The sequence below is a fragment of the Scatophagus argus genome, chromosome 7 (genome assembly GCF_020382885.2).
Source record: "Scatophagus argus isolate fScaArg1 chromosome 7, fScaArg1.pri, whole genome shotgun sequence".
NCBI classification, from domain to species: domain Eukaryota; kingdom Metazoa; phylum Chordata; class Actinopteri; family Scatophagidae; genus Scatophagus; species Scatophagus argus.
This window is the reverse complement of record NC_058499.1, coordinates 13,516,780-13,543,446: the sequence shown is the minus strand read 5'-3', so window position 1 is coordinate 13,543,446 and position 26,667 is coordinate 13,516,780. Positions and strand designations below refer to the sequence as shown.

The 26,667-nt window shown below is 41.2% G+C and overlaps 1 protein-coding gene across 3 annotated transcripts; it reads right to left on the bottom strand.

Annotated features, from left to right (window-relative positions):
• Window positions 1-1,512: 1,512 nt before the first annotated feature.
• sema3e (sema domain, immunoglobulin domain (Ig), short basic domain, secreted, (semaphorin) 3E) lies at window positions 1,513-20,863 on the bottom strand. Of its 3 annotated transcripts, XM_046392996.1 has the most exons (18): window positions 19,982-20,863; window positions 11,747-11,907; window positions 11,407-11,466; window positions 10,911-11,030; window positions 9,135-9,228; window positions 8,764-8,880; window positions 8,246-8,388; window positions 8,043-8,157; window positions 7,330-7,399; window positions 7,101-7,245; window positions 6,540-6,765; window positions 6,237-6,328; window positions 5,849-5,890; window positions 5,467-5,633; window positions 5,011-5,081; window positions 4,626-4,759; window positions 3,335-3,849; window positions 1,513-3,101 (listed from the first exon to the last, which is right to left on the bottom strand). In XM_046392996.1, the coding sequence occupies exons 1-17, from the start codon at window positions 20,094-20,096 to the stop codon at window positions 3,349-3,351; spliced, it is 2,373 nt and encodes a 790-aa protein (XP_046248952.1). In that variant the 5' UTR covers window positions 20,097-20,863; the 3' UTR covers window positions 1,513-3,101; window positions 3,335-3,348. The 3 variants fall into 3 exon arrangements, with proteins under 3 accessions (XP_046248952.1, XP_046248951.1, XP_046248953.1); XM_046392995.1 differs by having other exon boundaries at window positions 1,513-3,849; XM_046392997.1 differs by having other exon boundaries at window positions 1,513-3,849; window positions 5,011-5,078.
• Window positions 20,864-26,667: the final 5,804 nt, after the last annotated feature.

Genomic DNA, 26,667 nt, shown 5'->3' with positions numbered 1-26,667 from the left:
CTTGGCAGGGGTCAGTCCAGCCTCTCTGTGTATTGGTAACTGAATGCATTGAAAGCGAAGTGGAAATACTGTACCTCAATGACAGCTGTGTCAGTGAGATAACACACAATACATGTTGACACACAGCTCGAGTGTACAGTATGTTGATGTTTGTGTTATTTCAGATTGCCTTATTTTATGTATTTTGCATGCTTATCTCTCCGTGTATGTGTCGTCATCATGTTTGCTGGCCACAAATGTAAACCTTACTTCGAAAACTAGAGACCCTTTTGTCCTAATCTGATATGCAGGGCAAGCTACTGCCTGTACCACTACTGATAGGAGTTCTTATTTGCTTATCTGATCTCTTATTGATGTGGCAAGTATTGTATTTGATGTTTAACCTTCACTTATCACACTTATGTGCCAAAAATATATTAAATGAATGTGTATTCTGTATTGCATAAATGCTAAAATGATTACAAAGTGGTCATAGATTTGAGCAAATCCAACACGGTCAATTTTATGGTAAAATTAAAAGCTCTGCAGTGCAACAGAATTGCTATAGTGAGAATCCATATGAAAAAGAGAGAGATCTGTTTACACAGACATACTCATGAAGACTATGCAAATGTCTCAAAAGCATATACACATCCACTATACTGCAGACACTAACAACATGCGGAGTGTTATTAGCTTTAGAGGCTCTTTTACAGTTTATCCTCCCATGTTTATTTTCTCCTTCCCTCTCTGACATTTTCACTTGTAATAAAGCATTCTGGTGCATTGACTACTGATACAAAAAGAGCTGTGAGGGGACCACAAAGGCCAGCTGGAAAAAAGGGAGAGGGATGCCAAATGGACAGCCGCTGTCATCTTCGCACCCTGACAGAAACATGTAGTGCAGTATTTTTATTGTAGTGTCCTTTGACCTTTTGATCCACTTGCAGATCAATGAAAGGATTTATAGCGTTTCATTACATTAAAATTAGCCCCTTGAACCATCGCATGTATGCAGAGCTCCAGATTTAAGTATGCATCTGTTCCCAATGCCGCTCAGATGGCATCTATCAATTGGGTCAGAAGCTTCATCCAGCAGGCAAATCCCAAATCGGTCTCAGAAGAAAAGAATGCGCTTTTGAGCTTAACTAAAAGTACCAGTGTCATATTACATGTGATATATTAGTGGCTACAGGGACCATTGGTTAGAGGGGCCGAGGGGCCAGAGTAACAGTGTTAAAATTTGACAGAGAGAGGAGAAAGAGCTTTGATGAGGAGGGCAGCTGAACTGGTTCAGAGCCTGTTGCTATGGTAGCCATGTGGAATAAATCAGCAGCATGAATTCCAGTCTCAAATGCCTTCAGCACCCCACTGACTCAGGTAGACCTAGACAGAATTTGAATGAGTATGTTGGTGTCCCAGTGTGCAGCTCACTGTGAGAAAAAAAAAACATAACCTCTCCTGACTGGTTTTACCAGATTTTGTATTTCACCAGCACATGGCACATTCCATGATATCAACAAACAAAGCAACTTTTTAGTATTGTGTTTATTTGCCTAATGACATAAAAAATACAGCATTAAAAAACTTAAAAAAAAAAAGATAAGGTATCTCAGTTAAATCATCTTATTTTTGTTGTAATCCATGTGAGTACTGCACAAGACTTTCTCTCTACCTCTTTCTCTATGCATCATTGGCTCGCTGTCTCAATTAGTGCGTGTGTGTGTGTGTGTGTTTGCATGGGCTGAGTGTACTTTGCCATTATTGATGGCTAAACCGCAAAGGTGACACCACAGAAGGATGGTCCATCTTTTTTAATGGCCATTATTTATATACACAGTATTTTCAGTCCAAGTCTTAGCTGAGGAATTGGCAAGGAGAATGACGAGTGATGATGTGAGAGAGGCTCCAACAGACACCAAGCAATTGTTTGGTTTTTGTTTCTTTTTCTTTTTTTTTTTACCACATCATGAATACGGTAAAGACAACAAGGTCAAAATTTATAAAGTGACCAAATGGAGAGATAAATAAGACACAACATGGAAAAAAATCCTGGTCCACCAGACTCTATTATTAGTATTTACAATCACTGCAATGCATTTCAGTGTAATATCAGAATGTTTGATGATTCTGTCATCTCAGAAGTTACTGAATATTCATGAAGCTTACTCATCAGCTTTGCTAATGACACACTTGGATGGTCACCCTAACATTTAGCTGTGTTTTTTTTTTTCTTCTCAGCAAATTGTGGTGTTCTACACTGCTGTTAGTGGTAATAATTAAGAATCCCATCTGCAACACTGTTACAGAGAGGGGAGGAAGGGAGAAGGAGAGAGAAAGAGCAATTGCAGGGACATTATATATGTATATGTGGTTATAGTTGCCAGATGTGCACACAAAGACTACCCTGAATTTGAGATAAATAAAATACACAACACACACAGTACTGTTGGTACTTTTTCTCACAACTGTACACATAAATGTAGACACTCAATAATAGCAACAATATCCACTGTTAGGACTACTTTTCAGCTACTGCAACAGTTTTTACAAGTGCTTCAACAATAATTATTTCCATTGAGGGCATAATTCTGACTAAGACATGCCTCAAATATTAATAATCGTGGCAACACATTACTGTACCCATTGTGGTCAGTGTAATCACACACACCACAGCCATGACCACGTACTCAAGTTAGCAGTATCATAAAGCTCAAAGCATTTTTTCACTGTACAAAAGCAACACCACTATATTTTCCAGTTTACGACATCTAAACAACTACAGAACTCAAAGTAGAGACCAAGAAAATAAGTTATCATACCAAAAAAAGATTAGAAGGCCGTTACTTTTAACATAGTTGTTTTTTTCTCAGATACGGTAAGAGTTTGCCATTGAATGAGAGGTGGAGCAGAGGTTTCGTGTAGCAGTCTCTGTGTGCGTTTGGAATGACAGCTGGGTTGGGCTGGGTCAGTCCACAGGAGCTGATATATTATATTCTGTCACTTCAGATCAGAGGCCACGTGGCTTGATCAGTCATCCGTCTCCTCCCATGGCCTCTGCTCTGTACTGACACTGACATTCGTGGTATTTACACAAGGTCTTCACCAGATTCGCTTTACCCCTACAAAAAAGGCAAAATGTTGCATCTTAAAATAAGTGGAAACATCACAGTCAAACTACTGGGTGATTAATGTAGCTACAAAAGCAAGGCAACCCGCTACTGTTATTTTTCTGTTACTGCTCTTGTTGAAAGCAAAGTGAAAACCTTTTACATGTTGCAAACACTGAGTGAGTCTGACCTTTAGACTGTGTGTGTGTGTGTGTTTGTGCGTGTGTATGTATGTGTGCTCGCACAGTCTCTGTTCTCCTCAGGTGTCCAAGGTGTGCCTGGGTGCTCGGTGGGAGTTCTCGTCTGCTCTCCCTTTCCCTCTCTTCTCTCCACCCAGATGCACATACTTCCTTTTGGTCTTTTTACGTTTTTTATCTGAGCACCACATTCTCTCACAGTACTCTTCTACTCTTTGGGCATCCCCGTAGCCAATCAGCTGGAGAAACTCTTTGTACCACAGCCTGGAGTGGGGGCCTGGGACCGAGGATGGCACCAGAGCCCTGGGGCTGATGCTAGGGCCTGGTGGGGGGCCCATGGAGGAGTGGCATGGAGCTGCAGCTTTGGCTCCCTCCCCATCATTTGTCCTATGGATTGCCGACTCCACCCTCTCCCCTCTGAGCACGTGCAGAGCGATACGTAACAATGTGTGCACGTATCCATGTTCCACAGTCTGGCACACGTACACACCAGCATCGGAGCTTCTCACTCGCAAAAACAGCAGCCCATGGGAGGTCATGATAACCCGCTCATCGCCTCGAACCTACGTGGAGGAAAAAGAGCAAAATGTTTGATTTTTTTTTCTTGCCACTGATGTAGCCGTTATTTAATTCTAGCAAGTCAGATATTTGCTGCAGCTGCATTTGTTCTCCCAAGAGGAATTTTAATTAAGAAACCCTCTGAACTAAGCTAAGTAAAGGATAAATTAAGTGATGATTGTACTTTAAGAGTGCACTCAATACAGCGGCTTTGTACTTAAGGTTCTGCATTTAAATAACATGTTTAAGTCAAAGTGTTGAGATAACAGAATGTAAATCAATTCTGATACACACAAATGTATTTCCCAGTGTTTTAAGATATATGCCACTGAGACTTAGTCTCAACAGCCCAGTGCAGTCAAGGAGAATAAAGATTTCTTTGTGGTGCTGATACCCCACAACAAGATCTCTTTAAGGAAGCAATGACCCATTGCTCTCAAGACAGTCCACAAAACTTGTTATTTAAAAGCAAATACTTTAATGCTTTGAACACCACAGTTGAAATCTCATTCACCCCAAGAGCACCGAAGTGGCAGCAGAAATCTCAGCTGTAAGTCAGTCAGCCACATAACAAGACATATGGGATGGAAAGAAAAATATTCTTTTGGAAATGGAATGCACAGTAAGAGTAAGTGGCAAACTATGATTGACGTTAACTGACTCTTAAGATTTCATTACTTCACTTCCTGTTACTTGTCATTTTCTGTAGCACTGCATCTTTTCATATCTGTGTTTATAGTGTAATAGTTTTTTTAAAATATTTTTTGTCCATCAGACTCACCTCGTGTTTCTCTCCTCCTTTCTGTAAGAACCAGAGGACCTTGGCTTGAAGTGATCTGGGGACACACTCGAGTAAAGTGCTGTTGCTCTCCACACCATACACCAGCCTCTCCTCAGCTTTCTGCCATTTTTCATCTACACACAAACACACACACATCATAAAATATAGTGAGGTTAAAGACATTGCAATGAACTTCCATGACCTCTGATTAGCTATTGATTGGCCTATTTCGTCCTGGTCCCCTGCCGCATTAGAAGCGCACTACCCTCCCTCATCTCTGTCTCCTTTCTTGTAAACAGTATTTGTGTAACAACATTTTGCAATACCAGTAAATAAACACCACACACACACACACACACACCACAAAGTCATTTTATACACTAACCATCAATTTGCAGCCCATTGCACAGCTGGACGGCGTTGCCATGGCGAACATCCTGCCGCCTGAATCGTCTGCTGAGATGGGAGCAAGGGAAGTAAGGAGAAAATCATTTTGAACATGTGATGAAAGTGTGAGAGATAGGTGAAAGAAATGAGAGAAATGAAGCAAAGAATGAGAGAGGAGAGAGGCAAAAACAAAGGGAGGTGTTCAGTTGCATACTGACAGGCATTACATAACACCTGGTTGTCACGTCTCTCAGAGCTTGTGATGTTGCCTTGATGAACCAGCCTCAGAGCATTGTGACATTCAGAGCAAGATGCTATGGTGGAACAGAAGTGTGCTGGTAGGTGTGAAGAGCTGATATCACACAAACACATCTGCAAGCAGAAAATAAGGATGGGATCTGTCTCGGTGTGTGTGTGTGTGTGTGTGTGTGTGCGTGTGCGTGTGTGCTGTTACCTCTTGGTGTAGGCTCCAGCAGGGTAGTATCTGGAGCACGTGAGACCATCCCAGGCACAGTAGGGGTCTCTGGCCAGACAACAATCAGCACACTCTGAGCCATAGAGGTCACACTGATGCAGTTTGACCTGGGCCACACCCACTTCAGAACCCACATACAGCTGTTGCTGTGAAGCCAACAACATGTAGCATTAATATAAAGATGCATGCATTCTCTCTTTACCTCATCTACCTGGGTCACATTAGCCACAGGTAGATTACAGTGCACTTAAATTATGTCAGTACAAAGTAGTAAAAAGTGTTGCAGTGTTAACATCTTGTGGCTAAACAACGGAACTGCATGCACGAACAACAGATTCTAGGGTTCAAATGACCCTCTTACCCTTTTAGGTGATATTATGATCTCTCTTATCGGTGCTGGTACCTGCAAATAGGAAACATTTCACATTTCAAAAATGAGATTAAATCAGTGGTTCATCATAAGCTATAAGTAACACAAGCTGGCATTATATTCTTTGTCCCAAGGGTACCTCTCATTATGCTTCTCTCTACCCAAAATCAGACCTTAATTAAAATGCAAATTAGGTTTCAAATCTAAGTTATCTAAGTCAAACAATTCCAATGATTCAACTAAGTGATTTAAAAGCAGTCTATAACTGCACCAATAATGGACTATGATGCATATGTTCAGTATGCAGTAAAATGCTGAATTTTCTTGGTTAGAAAGCCTAACACAAGCCTTTCATATTTTGTACCTAAAAATAGCATACCTTGAATACTTCCAGCTCTTCCAGCAGCACCTCCTCCATAGTGTCTGTGTCTTTGTTGTAGATGGTGATAACTTTCAGTACCACTGAGTCATCTAATGGAAGAAGATATTAATGTTACAGGCACAAAAGTTTTACAGTTATTACAGGCAATTCTTTTCTTTTTTCACAGCTGGTGCAAAATTTCAAGTTAACAACTGTCTCAGTATGCAACAACTTCTTTATTTGTGTTTCAAAAGCATATGTTTTAATTTATGACTTAATGGCATCAAAATATCATTGTGTGTGTGTTTTTTTTCAGTGTACCGGTGCCGATGTACAGAACATGGTAGTGTCCATCCTGGGCTTGGACTCTGTCCACAGCTATCTGTGTCAGCTTTCTCCTGCCTGGCTCTGTCTGCAGCAGGACAGGTCTGCGGTGCTGGGGCAGGACTGGACGATACATCACAGGATGAGAACGCACAAAGCGCAAAACCTCATCAGGGAACTCCTTTGAGCTGGAGAAGCCACCTCCATTCATTTTACTGGCACACTGTTAAAAAGATGTTGTGAGAGAAGTAGAGAGAGGAGGGGAAGAAGCAGGGACAGAGATAGAAGAGGGCCATTAATTGCTCTGGCACTTTATGTAGTGAAAAAACAAAAGCTGACATGCTGTAGCCTGGTTCAGACTGTCTCTGTATGACCTGCTGAGGTAGGTACAACAGTGCTGACATTCACCACAGCTGTCTTACATGCTCTCAACACTGTCCGTCTCAAAGGATGTCTGTCGGAGACAGACTAAAGGAGAGTGCTGTGAATACATAATGCTGTGGTGCATCCAGGATAAAACACCTATAAATATTTCTTGAGTCAGACTTTAAAACTCACAGATCCAGGTCGAGGGTAGGGGACTCTGTCCTCATAAGGTGTCCAGTGATGCTCAGGTCTCTCTCGGTAGGCAAATGGACCATTAAAGGCTGCTCTGATGTCCTCCATGCCGTAGACACACACTGCATAGCCTTTAAACACCGCACTGCAAAAGAAGGTTTTATTGGTGATTCGATGGATGATGAAATTGTGACTGCACAATGAAATCCTGACGTCACTCTTCACTCACCTTGTTGTGCTAAAGAGGCCAAAGATTTCAGGGTTTTTGCCCCCCTTGTTCTTGAGCACAAACACATCCTCTGAAACACCAAATGCAAAATTTAGCAGTTTGTTTTGTTGACATTTTTGTGTTTTAATGAACTGAAAAGTTTGACATGGTCATCATGATAAACATAATACCTGCTCAGCATTAGCATGTTTAGATTAGATTAGATTAGATTCAACTTTATTGTCTTTACACATGTACAATGCAACGAAACGCAGTTAGCATTGTCACTGTGATATTAGCATTTCACTCAAAGCACTGCTGTAAATCAAGGTCTTAAGATTACTCAAAACAGGCTGTGAAACAAAATCTTTTAAATCCTGCAATGTTTCCATCTGTATGGTTAGAAGAGTGGACTTTGCATATCTTCATTGCAGCAATAAACAAGTTCCTGGGTTTTTCAGAAGTCATTTTTTAAATGTTTTCATTAAAATGAATACAATAGTGATTTGAATGTAATGGCAATTAATGAAAGGCCCACTAGGCCTTTAGTCACTCTACACTAATGGCTGTGTTTAAATTTGTTCCTTTGCTAACTATTGGTTACCTCCATGGTCAGACACAGACACATAATGTATGTGATGTATGAAGATGTATGCATTATTGTCAAGCAAAAAAAAAAAAAAAAAGTATAAAGAATAAATCAATAAGATGACATGTAAATACTCTTGTCCTACCAAGATCATCAAAGTATGTATCAATGCCATTTGGTCCAGCCACAGAGCATATAAGACGAGTTTTCAGGAAGGAGCTCCATCTATTCACCAGCATCCTCTGTCCTCCCTGATCATTCTGAGAGACACACACAGAATGTAAGTGCAGTTCTTTGCCTTTGGCTGGATCATTCCCAGAAACCTTTCTACAGCATTAGCATTCTCACCGCACAGACTCGGCCAACACGAGCATACACAGCCTTGTTCAGTCCTTCAGCATCCGTCTCCCGCTCAGTAAAGAAGAAGTAAACTTTATCGTCATCCCTGTCATCGTTGTCGGGAATAACTGCTGAGCCCACAAATTTAGGTTCTGTGGGAAGAAGAATTTGTAACAAAAGCTGCTGGAACAAACATTTTGCCTGTTATACGCTGCTCCTCATTTCAGGTGTTTTTTTTGTCTTTTCTGTAGGTTGAGAAAAATGTCCTCATATGTAAAGATATATATTTTTAATTGTTTAAAAAGGGAAAATCAAAGCTTATGAATCATGCTAGGTTAGAGAAGGGAAATACATACAAACATATTTTTTCTGTTTTGTACATTTTCTGAACTACCACACTGTTTAAACATATTTGTGAGAACGTGCAAGATTTTGAAAACATGTGAGGATTTGTTACCACATATACTTATCTGTTTGCAAACCCTTGTAGGGAAAATGTGATGTTTTTTCCTGTGATGGACACTAACCATTGATTTGCTGCCTGTCGTCTCTTTCAGTGCGTGTGTAGGTCTTGTTGTTCAGTCGACACAAAGCACCATCGTTCTCCCAGTAGTCAGTGTATAGACCAATATACAGCTCTCCTCCTAATATATATATACACATACACATATAAAAACCTCAAAAACAATGCATATGTTAGGATGCAATGCCTTTTTTCTGTGGCAGAAAACGTGACATTAAAGAAGGACCACAAGATGGCAGTATTGACTTGTTAGAGGTCAACAATGTGAGCAAATCCCTTCAGTGTGCAAATGTATGATATGCAGTCAGCTGACATGAAGATATGCATTGTAGTCTGATGGCGAGGTGATGAGTCACAGAGTGAGCAGTGTCTTACCGGAAAGCACAGATGTACAGGGACTGTTGGGGTCATATGGACAGCGTCCTCTGCCACTCATTATACTGTCTTCTTCCAGAGCAAACTGCTTGTCCTAAGAGCAACATACAACCACAGAGATACAGGCTTATGATTAAGAAACAAATGCACCTAAATATAAATATCACAAAAGCTGTACCCTTGCAAAAGGATTCAGCAACATTGAGACAAGCCTCAGTCAGTGATGTGTGGAGAGACAGACTGATGGGATTACTGTAGAGAGAATAGGGATCAGAAAGTTATGGACAAGAGGGAGGAAGAAAGATAGATGGGACAAGGAGTGATGGATGAGCAAATAAGGAACCATTTTCTGAATGTGTTTAACCAACTCTTATATCACTGTGAGTTCAGACCTTCTACTCTTCTGATCTTGTTGCCATGCACAGCAGGTGGAAAAACACACGCACACACACACACACACACACCTAACTCCCTACAGAGCTGCAGCTCATATGTTGTTGGCCACCACCGTGTTTATAACTGTCACTGGCAGATCAGAGAGGGTGTCATCTATTGATTTATGAGTGACCAGGGACTCCTACTGTGCTGCAACTACTGCCCGTGTTTGACTGTAACAAAAGTCAGTTTCTAGGTTAAACTCATCCATCATGTGATGTGGTCTATCAAAACCAAACGGAAACTAGGTAAAATAGACAGAATCAATATTACCCCGCATGCAGTACTTCAAAATATAGACGGTTTTTATGACTGGGTCACTAGGGCATTAATACTTGACTTGTTATTCATCAGCTGACTTGATAAATGGCAATTGTATTCTCTATCAGAGTTTATTGCTATATAAATATTATTCAGCTCAAGCTTAATGGTAATTGTAGACTAGATGTAATCTCATACATTAGCTATTAAAATTTATGCCAGGAAATTTCATAGAGAGATGAAGTTGCTTTTCTCACTCACTCTGTGAGTGCATTCCAGCGGTATGAGAGATGGCTGAGCTTGGTTCCTGGACTGGTTGACCTACAGGACCAGTGTTGGAATGCAGGGTGAAAACCTTGCAAACACACACACCTAAGGCTGTTCTGTGTTTGACATCTGGGAGATATGTGTCATATGTGCTTGCACAGATGTGTGCAGGCAATTTTGCATGGACACCAGTATGCACGCAAAATTCTCCCTCCCTTTGCTCAAAGCCCAGTATGGCAACTGAGATACACACACACACACACACACCTTTGAATTGACCCCTAAGTGGAGCAGAACATTAGTCTTCCATGACTTCAAACTTGCTCCTACAGAAAGCAGCACCTGGCCCGTTCTCCCGCCTTACCTGGAATGCTGACAGCTTTTTTATATACATACAGTATATATATACATATATGTATATATATATATATATATATTCTCCGTCTCTGTGGAAAACAAAATCACCCCCCTTTCTTACTCAGTCTCTTTTCCACCTCCATCTCACATTTTTGTGTTCACTTGTTGCTAGGAGGATAAATTCAACTATAGCAGCAACACCAACAGTTTAACAGCTCAGGAGTCAAAGCTGTGCTAATAATCCAGTGTCATGTTATCAAAACAGTGTGAAGCTGTTGGCTACAGCCATCTACTAAAGAGGAAGAAGTGTGGAGAAGAGGAGTGCAGTAGGCGGAGGATATAACTTTTGCTGTGAAAATCTGATGCTCACTAAAGGCGACAATAGTTTTTAAAGCAGCAGCAACACTCAAACATGTAGTTGTTAACCCACACTCTAATTCTGTTTTTGGAACTCACCTGTCCCATGTGTCCCACTCTGACCAGGGCACAAATGGGATTAAAGGCTCCTGTTCCACAGACCAGCAAATGGGTCTGGTTGTACTGTTGCAAGACCTTAATGTAGTTGGCACACTCCGGCTGTTGGAAGAGATACAAATATGAAGGAGTCGGTGAGTGAGGCGGGCTGGGGAGGAGGGTGGGCTGTTGAGGGGTCATGAGAGCAGACTGAGGCCAAGCAGAGAAAATGGTGCAATGATAAAATGCCAGGCTTTTACTACATCATCAATAACATCAATACTTCAGTTTAAACAAAGGTTAATGAGCACAGTGAGATAACTCATACCATGCATGCTAACAGGATCTATCTTCTTAATGCGTCTATGCGCTTACATAAAAACTTCATTTCAACTATAATGCGCATTATGAATTGGGCATTTGCACTTTGTCCCCAGTCATATAACCAAAAGCCTGTTGAGAACATGATGTATGTTGTCATGAAGAGGGTGTTCTTTACCTTTTCCCTTCCCTTCATCAAACACTCCTCTATCTGAGATTCTGTACTGGCCCACTGGATCTGAAAGAAAATATAGGTGCACTAATATGTACAATAGTGCTGTTTCACAGTCAGTAACTAATATGAATATTTTGAACATGCATAGAAAATCTGACAAAACAGTTCAGTATAATCACATCACGTAAGTATGTCTTCTTTTCCAGTTTCGCATTAATCCTAAACACAGAACTGTGAAGACATACATATGCACAGTTTGTTTGGCTGACCTATTGCCCTGTGGGTGTGTGAGTTCAATCTGTCTCACTTCCTAACAGGCAGGCTGGGATGAAAACAGGCCTACCTCTCTCTGGTCCGTGTTAACCCGGTCCAGGCTGAGGGAGAACAGAATGTTTTTGGCCCCAACATAAAGCCTCTCGTGGCCCTCATCCAGCAGCATGGTGTGGGGCTGAAGAGACGCTCCATGTCCCTGGAACACCCAGGACCTGTTCTGCTGCCAAAGCTCTGCAGACAACAACACGCACATAAAGAGAAAAAAGACAAAATAATTATAGCAACACATTAGAAGTATACAATTTAGGGATAGCTAGCTGGTTAGATACACAGAGTTTTCATTTTAAATGTTGTCGTTACTAATCAGCTTGATCAAATCTGACCAAACTCCTTCCTCCTTGAGGGATTTGTAGCCACTCGAGTAACCTGCGTCTGAGACCCAACTGCTCTCATGGCCAAGGGCATAATTCAGCATGTGTTTCTGATTCACAGCTTCCCCATGAGAGCAGAGAGCAACAGTAGGGTTATCTTCCCATCTCGTCTCTCGCTCTCATTTGACACCTACGCCTCCTCTCTCAATTCAGCTGTGCCTTCATAGGTTTGGTCAGAGAACTAAAAGTCAGCTTGTTTTTATCATAAGTAGGCCTAAAGTTTCAAATAGCATAAAAGAGTAAAGGCAGCTCAAAGCTGACCCCTCAGACACTAAAGACTACTGCTGCTAACCCTTTACAAAGCTCAGTTGAGAGTCATTTTGCTGAAGCATGGATGAAAGAAGTAGGATCAGTCCTGGGAAAGATGTTGTGATTAATGGGAGGGACTTTTGATGTCAGCCTTATGACTTCTTTAACCACGAGGAAGCAGTTTTATCAGGCAGGAAACGGAACCAGTCTCTTTATCTGCCATTAGTTTGAGATCAGCAGCCACTCCCTGTCAGTCTTACTTTAGGTGATTCAAAATCCTTAAAAGGAAGTAGTGGACCATGACAGATATGTCATCACGTATAAACACACACTCATCAGAATAGCCACAGATAGTTTTGTATACACACATGCAACACACCCAGCTATATCAACATGATTGAACCTGACAGGTTGCTCCTCTATACCTGATCTCTGTGAGCTTCTAGAGAGTGTGAAGGATTTTTACTAAGTGAAGCCCCAGAGGTGTGCATTTCCTCTGGGTTACACCAGCCTGAAAAACCTTTCACTGACACATAACCAGGTTGGACCGGGCGTCCTTGTAAAAGAAGAAAGGCAGATCTGGTGTGTGTTTGCAGAGCTTTTGAAACCTCAAACAGATTCAAGCAGACAAGGCAGAGTTTGTGATCAAATTTACAACACCAGCACTGCAAGGACTGCATTCTCCTCATCAGTTGAACTTGTCAGAAAAATCCCTTTAGACAAAGAGAGTAAAAATCATCACCTAAACATGCATGATTGTAATACAATGCCAAATCAGTTACCTCAAATATTACAGAGATGTTGCTACATGCTGGGGTTGCAGAGGGTAATTGTATGAGTTGTTTTCTTAGCATCTGTATATTTTTACTGATACTTGATCTCCAAGGTGGAAGGGGAGAGTGTTTATCCCATTTCTCTACATTACTCATAGCAATAGTATAAATTCTGAGGAAGGTTTTATTTGTTTAACATGGGATTAGGTATCCACAGAGGACCGGGTGGCTGTGTATATTTTGTTGCTATTAAGATTTCTGTATTGGAGACAAGCGACAGTTTGTTTTAGCAGCATTAAATCCTGGGTGGTTAGATGGCAGAGAGCGAGGGGATGTGGCGGTGGTGTTCTGTCAAGGCTCAGACATGCTTCCTGTAATTATATAATCCACACACTTAGAGTTCTTTTTCTTTCTCTCTCTCTCTCTCTCTCTCTCTCTCTCTCTCTCTCACACACACACACTCACACACCCCCCCCCCCCTCTATCTCTTCATAGTTCCATATGAGTTAAGCTGAATTTGGACCAAGGACAGTCCTCTAACATTCCATTCCTACTTTTTCTAAAAGTGTTAGGCTGGCTCTCGAACAATCAGCTCCTTCTTTATGTGAAGTCAAATCTGCTACCTCTTATTCAGAAGACAGACTTAGATGGCTATTTAAAGTGATGGAGTAAACAGTGCGTGAGCCAAATCCTGTTTTCCATCTACTTTTCACTTGTCTTTGTTAATAATGATGAGCGGCAGCTGATTCTCATGGACACATACCCACAGTAAGATGCACATACCAAAGCGCTCTCACGCACATACAACTACAGACACATTTCACTACATAATTTTGTTTACATGTTTTTAAGAGTTGAAAATATGATAGTGTTCAGCTATGAAGTCCAGTGTTTCCATGCCATGTCTCATGTGGTTATACAAGAAGAGAATCCAACACTAAACAGCTTGAAGGAAAGACAGAAAGAAAGAACATCAATTCCTCACAACACACAAATACAAGTGAGAAACTATAATCACGTTTATAATAATAGGAGGTGTTGATAAATCGACCTAATTACACATGATTACAGAGTTTCTCTAAAACACAATGGGTGGATGTGATTACACTGATTCAGTGAGAGATGCTTCAGAAAGCATGATGCTGTCTAAACTGTTTCTCCTCTGTCATTATGTGCACCAGTCACAGACAGTTGCAGCCACTGCTCAGACTGAGGAAGGGAAAGAGGGGATTTCCGCATATCCTCTCTCTCTCTCTCCAAGGAGCCAGTGATGGCTCCTTAGCCAACAGCTAAGGAACTGAGAGGAAGAGGAGGAGGAGGAGGAGGAGGAGGAGGAGGTGGAGGGTGTTTCTCCATCAGCAACTGAGCCAGGGAGACACATGGCCCTACTGTGATCCCACTTCAAATGGAAAACAGAGAAAAAGGACTCCCTCAAGACAGACACTTTCATCAGCTGTCTGAGGAGTGCTGAGAGATCCCTGAGAAGATTTGGTGAAATGAAATAAAAATAAACATTGTGATCTCCTCTTTATGTAGGTATGGAAACACATTTTTGTTGCAATTGGGAGAACAACAAGTATATGTGTGTGTGTGTGTTTTCAGATTGCAATAGCGATAAATTGTTGATTTTAAGTCTCTTAACAGTGGAGTTTAGTCAAAGAAACCAAGGTTAACGCACACAGGAGCTTTCCCTGAGAAACTTAAAGACAAATGAAATTTCATGAAACAATTTGATGTATTGCCAATCTAAGCATACATTTCATGTCACAAATTAAACTTGTAGTAGGCAGTCTTATATTTCCAGACAAATATGTCTATGGACGTTTTTATTTTTATTGAGTAATGGCACTTGTGCTGGAACAGAAACAAAGAAAATTATTGAAGCGGGCTGGAGTTAAAGTGGACCAGAATCAGGAGGGAGTCTGTTCTCCTTGTGCTGCTGAGGCCTTAGTGAAACTGTAGAGCCGCCTGGCGTGAGGTCAGGAGATGGAGAACTGGGTGTTATGCCATTATCGGTACACAGCTTTGTGTTCCCGTATCCTCTTGTGTATCTGGAGGGAATGATTTCACGGAGCAAAATGAAAGCCACATGGACCGTCCCAGTAGGATGGGAGAAACGAGAACAACGTATGTTTTTCTGTAATAAAGACCAAGTGCAAGTCTGTAACTTTATTGATGTTATAAATCAAGAGAATACCTTTATCAGTGACAGTTCAGGTGCATACCGGCTGAATTTCAACAATGCAGGTATTCACAAACAGTACATGATTGTGAATACCAGTACGTGATTTAAGTCTATTCCCATCTGGTCTAAACTATACTGCCTCAATCACACACATAAGTGACCTTGGAGCCCAAATGAATGACTCATTGACGTGGCCTAATGCGTTTCAGAGCATAGTTATATGTCAAAACCCCCTGAAGTGTAAACATATTTTTATACGAATTGTAATATCTAGAGCAACTTAATTTCTTCTCTGTGTAGTGAGAAAAGGACAACAAGCTTTGCTTTGCTTTTAACTGCCAGCCCACAAAGAACAATATTCACTTGGCATTTACCATGTCAGGTCCTCCCCTCACTTGACATCCTTCATCCATCTTTTTTTCCCCTCTGTTATATCGCTGCAACATATTCTCTGGAGACTCAAACAATCGTGCCTTCGTTTCTTTACCCGTTTCCCAAACTTAACTCATCTCCTCTCCCTGGTCCCTTCAGCGGGAAAAGGTCAGAAAGGATATTAGAGTTTCACCAGCTGCCTTCCCCTCTGGACATTAATGAACTGGAGAGCACACAATGGGAGAGAAAAGGACGGTGACATGTACACAGACAAAATGAGAAAGCGAGAGAGCGTGCACAAGAGAGAGAGGTGAGTGTGGAGTGGAGGGGGTTGGGTTGGGTTGAAAAAAAAATCTTTTTCCTTTGCTCACCTAAAAGAGGTGATTTATCTAATCATCACCATACCCTCTGTTTTCCTCTGCCTTGATATAAGGCCTATGACTGCCCTTTGGCTACAATCCACGATGTGGTAAATGTTAATTATAGGTCTCTGCACATGTAGGTGGAAGAAATGTAATGGGACTCCTCACTTTGCACATTAGTTTTATAGAGAAAGAAAATGTTTAAACATCCCTCCCTTTCATTTCATTTTAGGCATACACAACTTCAGGCCATGCTGGTATTCCCCATCTCACCCTCAGAAGAAAGTCACCTACAGCCACGTCATTTGAAGGTTGTAAAATATACAGAGCTTTTTCTTGTCTGGAGAGGAAGGTTTAAAATTACTGCGCAAAAGGGGGTTTCATACATCAGTAATTGCTACCTGAGTAATCCCTGTGTCCACACATGCATGTGGGTCTGTTCCTGCTTAAACTTCACTTTATACAGGACTACTGAAGACAAGAAATGTCTAAAGAAGGTTCAGCCTTTGTTGACCAATGTATTTGCTCAAACTTCACCCACATTCTTATTCATCCCATCTGAGAAGAGTTCATGTCTTGCACACACGTTTATACTTCAGTATGAGTAAATTCAGCTGTCAAGTGCCTCTTTTGTTTAATTTTCTGTGAGGTAAATGTTGGGCTGAAATAGAGAAAGCACATGCATTTATTTATTTAAAGTGAACATAGACAGTAAGATGTTAACCCTGTCAGAACAGCTTAGTATCACTACAAGTTAATTCACTATTGCATATCGATTGAAGATAAATATTTATAAATCTTGCTAAATGATTACAACTTTTAAGCAAACACATGTTTGGCAGACATGCTGAAGAAAGGCCTGGTTAATTTCATTATTGGTAGAATGGTTACAATTATTTTCCTCATGAACTCTAAACTCAGACTTGTTTTTAGGAGAGACATGTTTGTCTGTGATAATAACCCACCAACTCATGCTATTTCTCAGGAACGTGAAAAACAATTTGGGGATTTTATTTCAAACAGGTTTTTATTCTGCAGACAGCAGACACTCTCTCAGAATGAAAACATTTGTCTAACTGTTTCTCTATTTAGGTATCAGCATTAAGTGCAAAGCAAAAAGATAACTATAATTTGCTGTTGGCATACTAAACTATGTACAAGGACTTAAGTCACTTTGATCTGATTAGGTGATCATTAATATAAAAAAAACTGCTGTATCACATTCTCTGCAGCTCAAGCCAACCATGAGGATAGTGCTGTAATGGCAGCAACACTGATCTGGCCATCTACCTGCAGCCTGCTGCGACTCTGACACATGCTAGCTGTGCAACAGCTTCATTAGCAGTAGAATTGATGGTTGTCCTAAAAGAAGAGCTCATTTCACTCCACAGGCTACCAAAGCCAGGGGATATAAAACTGCTGCCAAGAGCCTTGGATGATACAGAACCAAATATCATGGATCTCTTTTCAAAAACATAAAAACCGTATAAAGCGAAACAGTACGTTTTAATTCCTATTCTATAGTGAGCACATCTTCCTGCAGGGCATTTGTACAACCCAGGGTTTAAGTAGTTGATTGGCCAAAAGTCCAAGCAATTGAGCTGCGTTTAAGGTCTTTAGGAGCTGTGCAGTCAAAGATTACATTGAAGACTCTCTAAAGACAGCAGCAAGTTTATGATCGTAACTCAATACTCCAAGTAATTTTGGTAAGAACCTTTTGGAGCTGGAGTTAATTGCGATGTAATCAAATGGAAGGATGCCTGGGATGAAAGCGAATTAAAAGTGGACATTTGGACAAATCTTCACTGATCTAGAAATCTAGAGAAGAATATGGGGAGTAGATAAAAGAGAGAGAATAATAATTCCACAGCATGTGTGAGGTGTGGCTGACATCAAAGCATGCAGAAATTCATACTGCATGGTAGTAAGGTCATCTTTGAAACACATGACAATGTGCCCAGAGGAATTCATTCCCAGAAACCAGGAGAAATTTGATCAGATATTTTACTGGGATTTTTATTGATCCAACACTTGGTATCTGCCTTGGTATCTATAGATTAAAAACATTTCAGTACTGGTATGATTGACTTTTAACATCATCAGTCTTTCACTCAAAGAGGAGAATCTAGTTTTTCCACCCTGTTTTGATACCAGATGTTATGGTAATATTTTCTTAGTCCTCGGGCTGGATAGTTAAAACCACATCCCTATCCATCTTGCTGAAGTGCATCCCAGTCAGTGGCGTGTGAAGAATTCACACTATTCTGCCTGTGGATGTGTGCGTGTCTCTCTGTGCATGAGTTTGTGTGCACGTAAGGGTGTGTGCAAAAAGAGAAAAAAAAATCATTGGCAGAGCCCATGAGGCATATATTAAGGCTTAGATGTTTTTCATTCCATAATGATAGGATCCAACTGCAGCTTTTTCAAGGCACTCTGTACTAGCCATAACATGTATCAGAGAGAGAGAGAGAGAGAAAGAGAGAGAGAGAGAGAGAGAGAGAGAGAGGGGTGGGGTGTCAATCACTGTCGCAGCTTCACCCTCAGGCAGTTAATGAATTACGTGATTTATGTAAGTCACAATCAACAAACATTGATGTGGCACTTATGACTAAAAAGATCAGCATTTATCCATCCATTTCTGTTGTTGCATGAACTGCCAAGTGTGTCTTTTTTTCTTGTCTCTTTTTCCTCAAGTCTATGGTTCAAATTCCTTCAATTTATATTACTTTATATTACTCTTTCTCAAGAAAATGGAAATTGTCTGGTGGCTGACATATTCCACCATGCAAAAAACAGCAGAGGAGAAGTATACAGTGTATCATCACACAGCAGTCCCTCCTCACAGAGGTGACTGCTGAACCACACTTGTCAACTATCATAACAGACTCACACATATTTAGTTATTGACCATCCAAATTCCACACCCCATATTCAACCATGGCTAACAGGCTTATGTAGAATCATCACCTTCAGTTGCTATAGAGATCAAAGAAACTGTGAGAAAAAGACAGTGTTTACTCAAGAGTTTTATCTCGAAAGATAGAAAAGATTAAAAGCCCCCATTACTGTAAGAGATACACAACAATCAGTCCGCATTCCAGTGCATGCCCATCCACATCACACACTCCCACACACACATAAATGGCAACACACAAACACTTCTCACTCTTTCAGACCCTCCCCTGCCCCCCTCAAAAAAATAAACCTCTTTCTCCCTGCCACTATGGCATAAGAGAAAACCACATTGTGGATTCTCAGCCACCATGGCCAAGCGATCAAAACAAACTACCAGGAGGCTCCTTGGACATCAACAGTAAGTGGAAAAAAAAAAGTCTTTCAGAGCAGAAGTCAGCCCTCTGAGAACCAAAGAGCATGGTGACTTTTCCTCTCAGCCTAAAACATAAATCTTCAATGACCATCTCATTACATGAAAATAACCTGCGGCTTCTTTGACTCACTCACAGAAGAAGCTGCTTTTCTGACTTTGCTTTGTTGACAGTACATTTTCTGTGCTGGTACAGTTTTTGCACTCATATGCACTTGTATTTTACATATATCTCGAAGAAAAATGTGTTGTAAGTTGTTAAATCAGTGTAGATAGGTATTAATAATTATGTTCAACAGATAATTTAAGCACCAGTAGTGGTACCAACAGAAATGCAATCAATACTGCGATATTGTAGATTAAGAGTAAAGGTCTATTAAAACACAAACAAAACCTGTCTATTAGACCTGGAAGTGCTGAACAGATAATGCTAGTTTGGGTTGAGGCTGCTGTGACAGTTCTTGACAGTTAAACACATACCTGAACCTGAACACATCTTTTCTGTTGGTGCAACACAGCAGAGCATTTGAATTTGTGCAACATCACCATTTGTTATCAAAGCAGATAAAAGATAATAAAAGGAACGCAGACACTAAGTTATTTCTTACCTTTGTGGGAGAGCCGTATCCTCGGGTAGATGTTGTGGGCTGCGTGAGCCGTGCCCAGCAGAACAAAATGCAGCAGCATCAGTGTCAGATACATAGTCCATATGCACTCTGCCATCCTCACTGAAACACACTCTCCACATTCATCTGCACAGAAATCCTTTAAGAAGTCCACTCAACATGAGCAGCAAAGTCCATGAAAACAAAGATAGCTCTGCGCCCTGCAAGTTGCTGTGAACCCTATCTAATTGCAGATGCTGGTCATTTCAGACATAACAATCCAATAAAAGTCTATTTGTAGAGTCTTTTTTTTCTGATGATTGCCACATATAGTAAATTGACAATTAAAATCTTTGAATTTTGAATCTAGATCAGCTAGATGTATGTCTGTAGATTCTATACAGTGACTGCTTTCCCCTATAGCAGTGTGCTGAAAGCTGCATCCACCCACTGTCTCAGTGGACAAGATAGTGCTCTGGCTATTATCCTTGTTTGGTCTTAGTAACCAGGGAGAAGAGAAGTCCAGTTGCTACATTCACGCCGCAGTGCCCACTGCTCTTTGTCCATATGTCAGTCCGTCTGTTTGTTTGTCTGTATGCCTCGCTTTGATCCAGCCTTTCTGAGATGAGGACAGAAAAAAATAAATTAAAAAATCAGGTCTATGAATCCCACAAAGGTGAAGGAGCTTCTAATTTTCCAAACCTCAGTGAATTTGACTGTCCCAGCAGGAAAACAGGCAGGCAGGCAGGCAGAGCTGGAGCTGCTGTACTGTATCCTCAGGCTGTGTTGCTCCTCTTGGGTCCACTGGAGCCAGTCATTCTCTGGACAGGAGCCCAGGAAAAGGCAGAATGAGAGAGGGGAGGAGCGGGGAGCCTCGTGCCTGGCGTGCTGTCTCTCTGCACTGGGAAGAAAAGTGAAGCTCAAGCTCCTCACTCTGCTCACGCTTCAGTCAGGGAGGATCCAAACCTCAGCTCAAACCTCAGTGAGTTGGTGAGTTGGTATAGCTCCTACCACAGCCACTGATCTGGGAAGAGGCCACCTGTCATGGTGTGAAGTGGCTGAGAAAAAGCCTGTGTGTGTGTGGTTGGTAATGTGGGGACTTTGTATCAGCTTAAAGGGCTGAAAATTACCGACTCCTTCTCTAGATTGTCTTGAGATCACCTTCTTCTTCCCAGGCAGCTGGATTAAATGTGCTGTATCTCCCAAGCAGGCTCTGTAAGACTCTCAAGACTCTCCCCGGCTCCACTCTAAGAAATGCTGCCTCTCATGTCACTCTACAGACCACCCCTTGCTTCTCCTTCCCCCTTCCCCTCCTCCTTCACTACTTTCATTTTACTTCTACCTCTGCTGCATTAACATGAACCTGAGCCAAGGTTTTCAGCCTCTTAACTCCAGCATTTCTTTCATTTTCAATTATTACCCTCTTTGTGTTTGTTTCCGTGTGCATAGTCATTATCACTGTTACCATGGATTTTCATGTACAAGGTTTCTTTCATGGTAATTTTCTTCTCCCTTCCCATTTAATCTTTCCTTCTGTTTGTCTGTCTACCCATCTCTCAGCTCCATAAGATCTAGTTATTAGCTTACCCTTGTGTCCAGCACTTCCTTCCTTAGTGTATCATAACATGTGTCTTTTTCATTTTTTTCTTTCTTTCCCTCTTTCTTCTACTCTATTCTGTCTGAATGAGTTAGCATCTGTCTCTATTCCCAGTGCTGTTTCTGCATGTGTGCCTACAGGTATTTAGGTATTGTCAGCATTCTGTAAAATGTTAATAATTAACTCATTGAGATGAATTGTATTGGGTCCTTGTAATCTTTTTTTTTGTCTCAAGGTCCACAGATTTCTGAATCTGATAAGCAAACATGCACACACACACTCTTAAAAAAAGATGTGAGTGGCTTCATTGCTGAATTTGAACACATCCCAAAGGAGAGTCCCACAGGCGTCCAGTTACTGGAGCAGAGCGTTGTCTGTCTCCCATAAAGCTCTCTGTCATACATCTGTTTTTCTCTGTCTCTTTCTCATAGCTGTGTGGTGACACCAACATTAAGTCATACCATATCCCCAAAATGGAAGTGTTCCATCAGTCTGCAGAAAAAAAACCAAAAGTTTCATTTTAGTCTTCTAGTGTATGTGTTTGGTTTACGTTATGATATAATTGTTTTTTAATTTGCAAAACAGGGATTTAATGAGAACATTTCCCAATAGCAACATTCACAGACAAAAGCAAGATACCGCATAATAAATAGGATGAAAATGTAAAAGGAGGGGCAGAAAAATGAAAGAGCTGTACGCACAATATGAATGTAAGTGTGAACATACATCAACAAATGGCAAACCCATAAATGAAGACATATACATTAATATGGAATTAGAAATGAATGCATTAGACTGTTAACAGCTGCACCCCCACCCCCTGCACCACCCTGAGATCTGATAACTCCAACTCCCACGTTGCACCTGTTCCCTGCCAGAACAGAAGGACTTTGTGTGTGGTGGTCTTGTAACATACACTATCTCTGTTATTCCATTGCCTGGTGCAATTATAGACTCTCATCTGTTGTTGAGGGTGAGACAACTGTTCAATGTCAGCTTCCCATGGAGCTGACACTATCTGACTGACCGTGACACGCAGTTTCATCACTCTGAACCTCAGCATTAATGTAAGAGCATATTTTAGCCTTGCATCCTGATGAAAGATGCTCTGGAAGATTTTCATTTCCGATCTCTTAAGCCACTACATCAGATTAATAGCCATTTAAAGAGGCTAATGCACACAGGCCAGTGGACACAGCATCCACTCACTCAAATCGAACCCTCTGTGACTGAATGGGTCTCTCCTTCCTTCATCCGGTCTAATAGTGGTAATTAGTCAGAAATCTGCCTCAGACCAGAAACAGCAACAGCAAAAGCTCAATCCCTCACCTTGCCCCTCCTTTTTAACAATCCCTCCCTCCTTCTGACCCCCCCCCCCCCCCCCCCCCCTTTCTTGATTTGTGTTGTACTCTCAGCTCTTGATGTTTCCATTAGTATAACTCTGACTGTGCTAGTTGCTTGTACCAAGGCCCTGATTCCCACATTAGCACCACACATTGACTATCTGTTCTCCTCCAAACTTAAAATTCTGTCCTCTTACATGTGTCCCTGGGATTCCACCAATACCTATAATATTTAATCAGCATGTAGTGCACTGCAGAGAAATTTACTCCGCACTATCTGAGTTCTGTGACTGTGTCAAATTTCAAAGATGGCGAGATTCATGGTCACCAAATATGACCTGCAGCCTGTCACATCACTAAATGTCTCCCTTCTTTAGCTGCTGTTTTAGAAAGCCAGACTGTGTGACTGTTTGATTGAGTGCTAATGTCCAGCGTTTGTTTGAACAGGCCAGGTCCAAAAGTTTGGCGGCGTTCTCTTCATGCTCCCTGAGCACAGAAAATATTTTCATTCATGTTAATGCTGTGTCAATATCCGCCCTTGATCCACAGAAGCCTCCATCACCTCCTGTCTGAGTCGCAGAGACAGACATTTACACTCCTCCTGACCCCCAACATACACACTGCTTATGCCTATGCAAGGGTCTAGCAGTTATGCGCACTGAACTGCAAAGGGAAAAGGAAGTGGAGATTTGAAGCAAGACAAGATTTAACTTGGTGAGCATGCATACATGCATTTATTCATCAAACTTTGTGTCTATTAGTGTGTGTACACCACTGACTGCCTGCAGGACACCCCTCTGTGAAAGAGAGGTCAAACCCCTGATCTCCTGCTGCAACAGAAGCAGCACTCTGAGGACCCAGTGTGTCTGATACGCTACATACTCCAGTCGTTTACACAGGTGGCTATCATATGGCCACTGAAGTTTGTCCCAGTGGCACACACTGACTACAGAGACAGACAGTCAGTCAGAATTAGAAGGAAAATAGTTGTACTTGATTACAATATGTGATATAATTGAATGGCTAAGTAGCAAAACCTCACCACTACACATACAAATGTTTATCCTATTTGTGCAGTTGAGATTTTATCAGTGAGCCCATGTTGTGCTGTGTTTGATACCACACAGCTAGAGGAAGTCACTGTTAGCCACAGATGAACGAACTGGGAATGAGGCAGGCAGTGATGAAGGAGGTGAAGGCCTACTCTGACTGAGAAGCCAGGTGTGTTATGGTTGGCTTAGCTGTGTCTGCTGAGTGTGAACACCTTCATGCATATGAAATAATACTTGTAACTACTTTTAACATATGTTTATAGATAAGTGGAAAGAGGTCTGTGTGTTCTGTTACACTCCATTATTTCCTAACATCGCTCCCACTGCAAGGCTCTAAGTGGGTGCAGGTTTCGCATGAGCTTTCATGGCACCAAGGCGTGGTGAATGCATTCTCTCGATGCCAAAAGTAATACCAGAAACCACAATGTATCAACCATTCTAAGGTGGTTACAAAAAAAGTCATCAAAGAATTTTTATAGTGACCATTTTGCTCTCTTTGTTTCCTGTGATTCATCTCTGAGGGCATATTTCTTGGACGCAGGGTTGTAATGGGAAACCCAGCCCAGGCCAGTGTTCTGCAGTTATAGATGGTGAATAGGAGGAATGGGTTACACTTCTGGAGTGATATTTGGAAGTGACCATCTGGCCTCATCCATCATCATGGTAACCGTCACATAATCTACAGGTGTATTGTGTCAGTGGGTGTCTCTTTGTGACTGCATGTGTATTGTGTGCAGGTGCTTTCATGTTTTTGCACTTTCCAGGAAACACCTCACAGACAAGTGGAACTACCCATTTATGTCCTTGTGCAATGCCATCCATCATGCTTGGCACAGTGACATAAGTGCATTTGTGTAGAAAAGTTTAAGATTGAAAAAACAGGCCACTTGAAATATTTTTCTAATGAAGTCTGTCACTAGTCTTGACAGATTGCCTTAAACACGCTCAGCTATGATCACTGTTAGCAGACCAAATAGAGATAGATTGAATAATAATGATGACAAGAATAGATTGAACATATGCCTTCACTTCACTTCCATGTGTACTTATGGCTGTGTGTTTTCTTGCTCACTGGTTTGTGATTTGTTCCCACAAAGAAAGATCAATCACATCTCATTCAGCATGAAAACTTAAACACAAGGGTGGATTTGTCGGAAAGCAGCTCAGTTTTAACCATTCCAACTACAGAGTTGTAGAATGCCTCAGTTCAGACAACATTTTGGGTTGTACTGAAGGAAAATCCGCCAGCATGAAACCCAGTGTACTAAAAAAAACTTTTCTCAGTATGACTTTCTGTGTAAATGTACACAGAGTCTGTCTGTGTGCGTGAAACATCATGCACATGTTTATGTGTAAGCCTCTATGTTTATGATAAATGAGCAGTGACATGTAAATTGAATCAGGATGCTTATATCCTAGTCCAGGGCAGCGGACCACCAAGTGATCCTGCAGTGAAGGAAATGTGGTGGCACTTTTTCTCCTCCTCAGTTTTCTGACAATTGGCTTTGAAGTGGCTCAGAAGCAGTGTGAGTTCTTCATAATCCTGTAGGGGAAGATTTTCTGTGACCATTAAGGGCCAGCTCTGGTGTTTTAAACCATGCCATTAATTGCTCAACCAATCTGACAAGTAAACATTCAGCTATTTGAAATAGAAACCCCTGTTTGATGTAAAAAAACTTGAAGTGAGAACAAAATGAGTTTAATTGAAACCAAATGCTTGAAAAAGAAGTACATACTTGTGTAATATCCGCATCCATATTTTTTTTTTTTTTACCATGAGTCATACTTTGGGTGTAGCTGTTAGCTGGAATGTCTGTCTTAGCAAATTACAAGCTAGTGTGAGCTGGTTCCTGTATTTTTTCTTCCGAAATGTCAATGCCTTGTCCTTGTCTTAACCCAGGCCTTACCTATCAGACAGGGGTGTGATCTGACTCTTCAACACTAACTGAGTTTCAATGTGCTTCAGTTGCACCCATTTCTTGCACACTGACATGCAGCATGTTATAAACATGAGTAAGAATGCGACTGGGAAGATGAGAGCTGCGTTTTTCGGGGATAATGCTTGTTACAGATGTGTCCAATCTTCGAGTAAAACTATCAGCTAACCTGTTAGCCTACACTTTATCACTCTGCTTTAATTGGTGCTATCAGTGACCTGTGTCAAACTCTCCTGTTGATCCATTTGCAGATGTCACTGAGTTTACATTTCTTCTTAACTGTGATTAATAGGAGTCAGGAGCAGATCACAGTGAGATATATACCAGGCATCACAAGCAAGCTGATATACCTAATATATGTGCAGTCACGTACAAGCAGTATCTTAACCCTGTAAATAGAAAGATAGCCTCTGCATTTTTCTCCAGCTGGGCCAAATGCATTATATCTTAAAGGACAGTTTCTCTCTGGTCAAAAATGTGTTTTTCTCCTGCTTCCTACAGCCGAATGGTCATGCACCACTGTGTAGAATGATGTATGTACAGAGTCTGACACTATAATGCAGTTTTTGCATTCATTCTTGAAAGCATACACAAGTGTGAAGCCTTCCGTTACTGTCACAGTTAAACACGTGAAATGAAAAAAAAATTGAAAGAAATAAATAATAAAAATAATGACAATAATAGCTTCACTCGTACGTAATAATCTATATGAATCCTTGAGTCTCAACATGTGTCTCTCTAAAGCTACAATCCCACTTCC

Bases quoted from the DNA above. Each gene is read 5' to 3' on its own strand.
- sema3e (XM_046392995.1), bottom strand. From the start codon at position 20,096: ATGGCAGAGTGCATATGGACTATGTATCTGACACTGATGCTGCTGCAT. The intron at 11,467-11,746 runs GTAGGCCTGTTT...ATTTTCTTTCAG, and splicing joins TTAACACGGACCAGAGAGAG to ATCCAGTGGGCCAGTACAGA. The intron at 5,634-5,848 runs GTAAGAGGGTCA...TTGGCTTCACAG, and splicing joins TCATAATATCACCTAAAAGG to CAACAGCTGTATGTGGGTTC.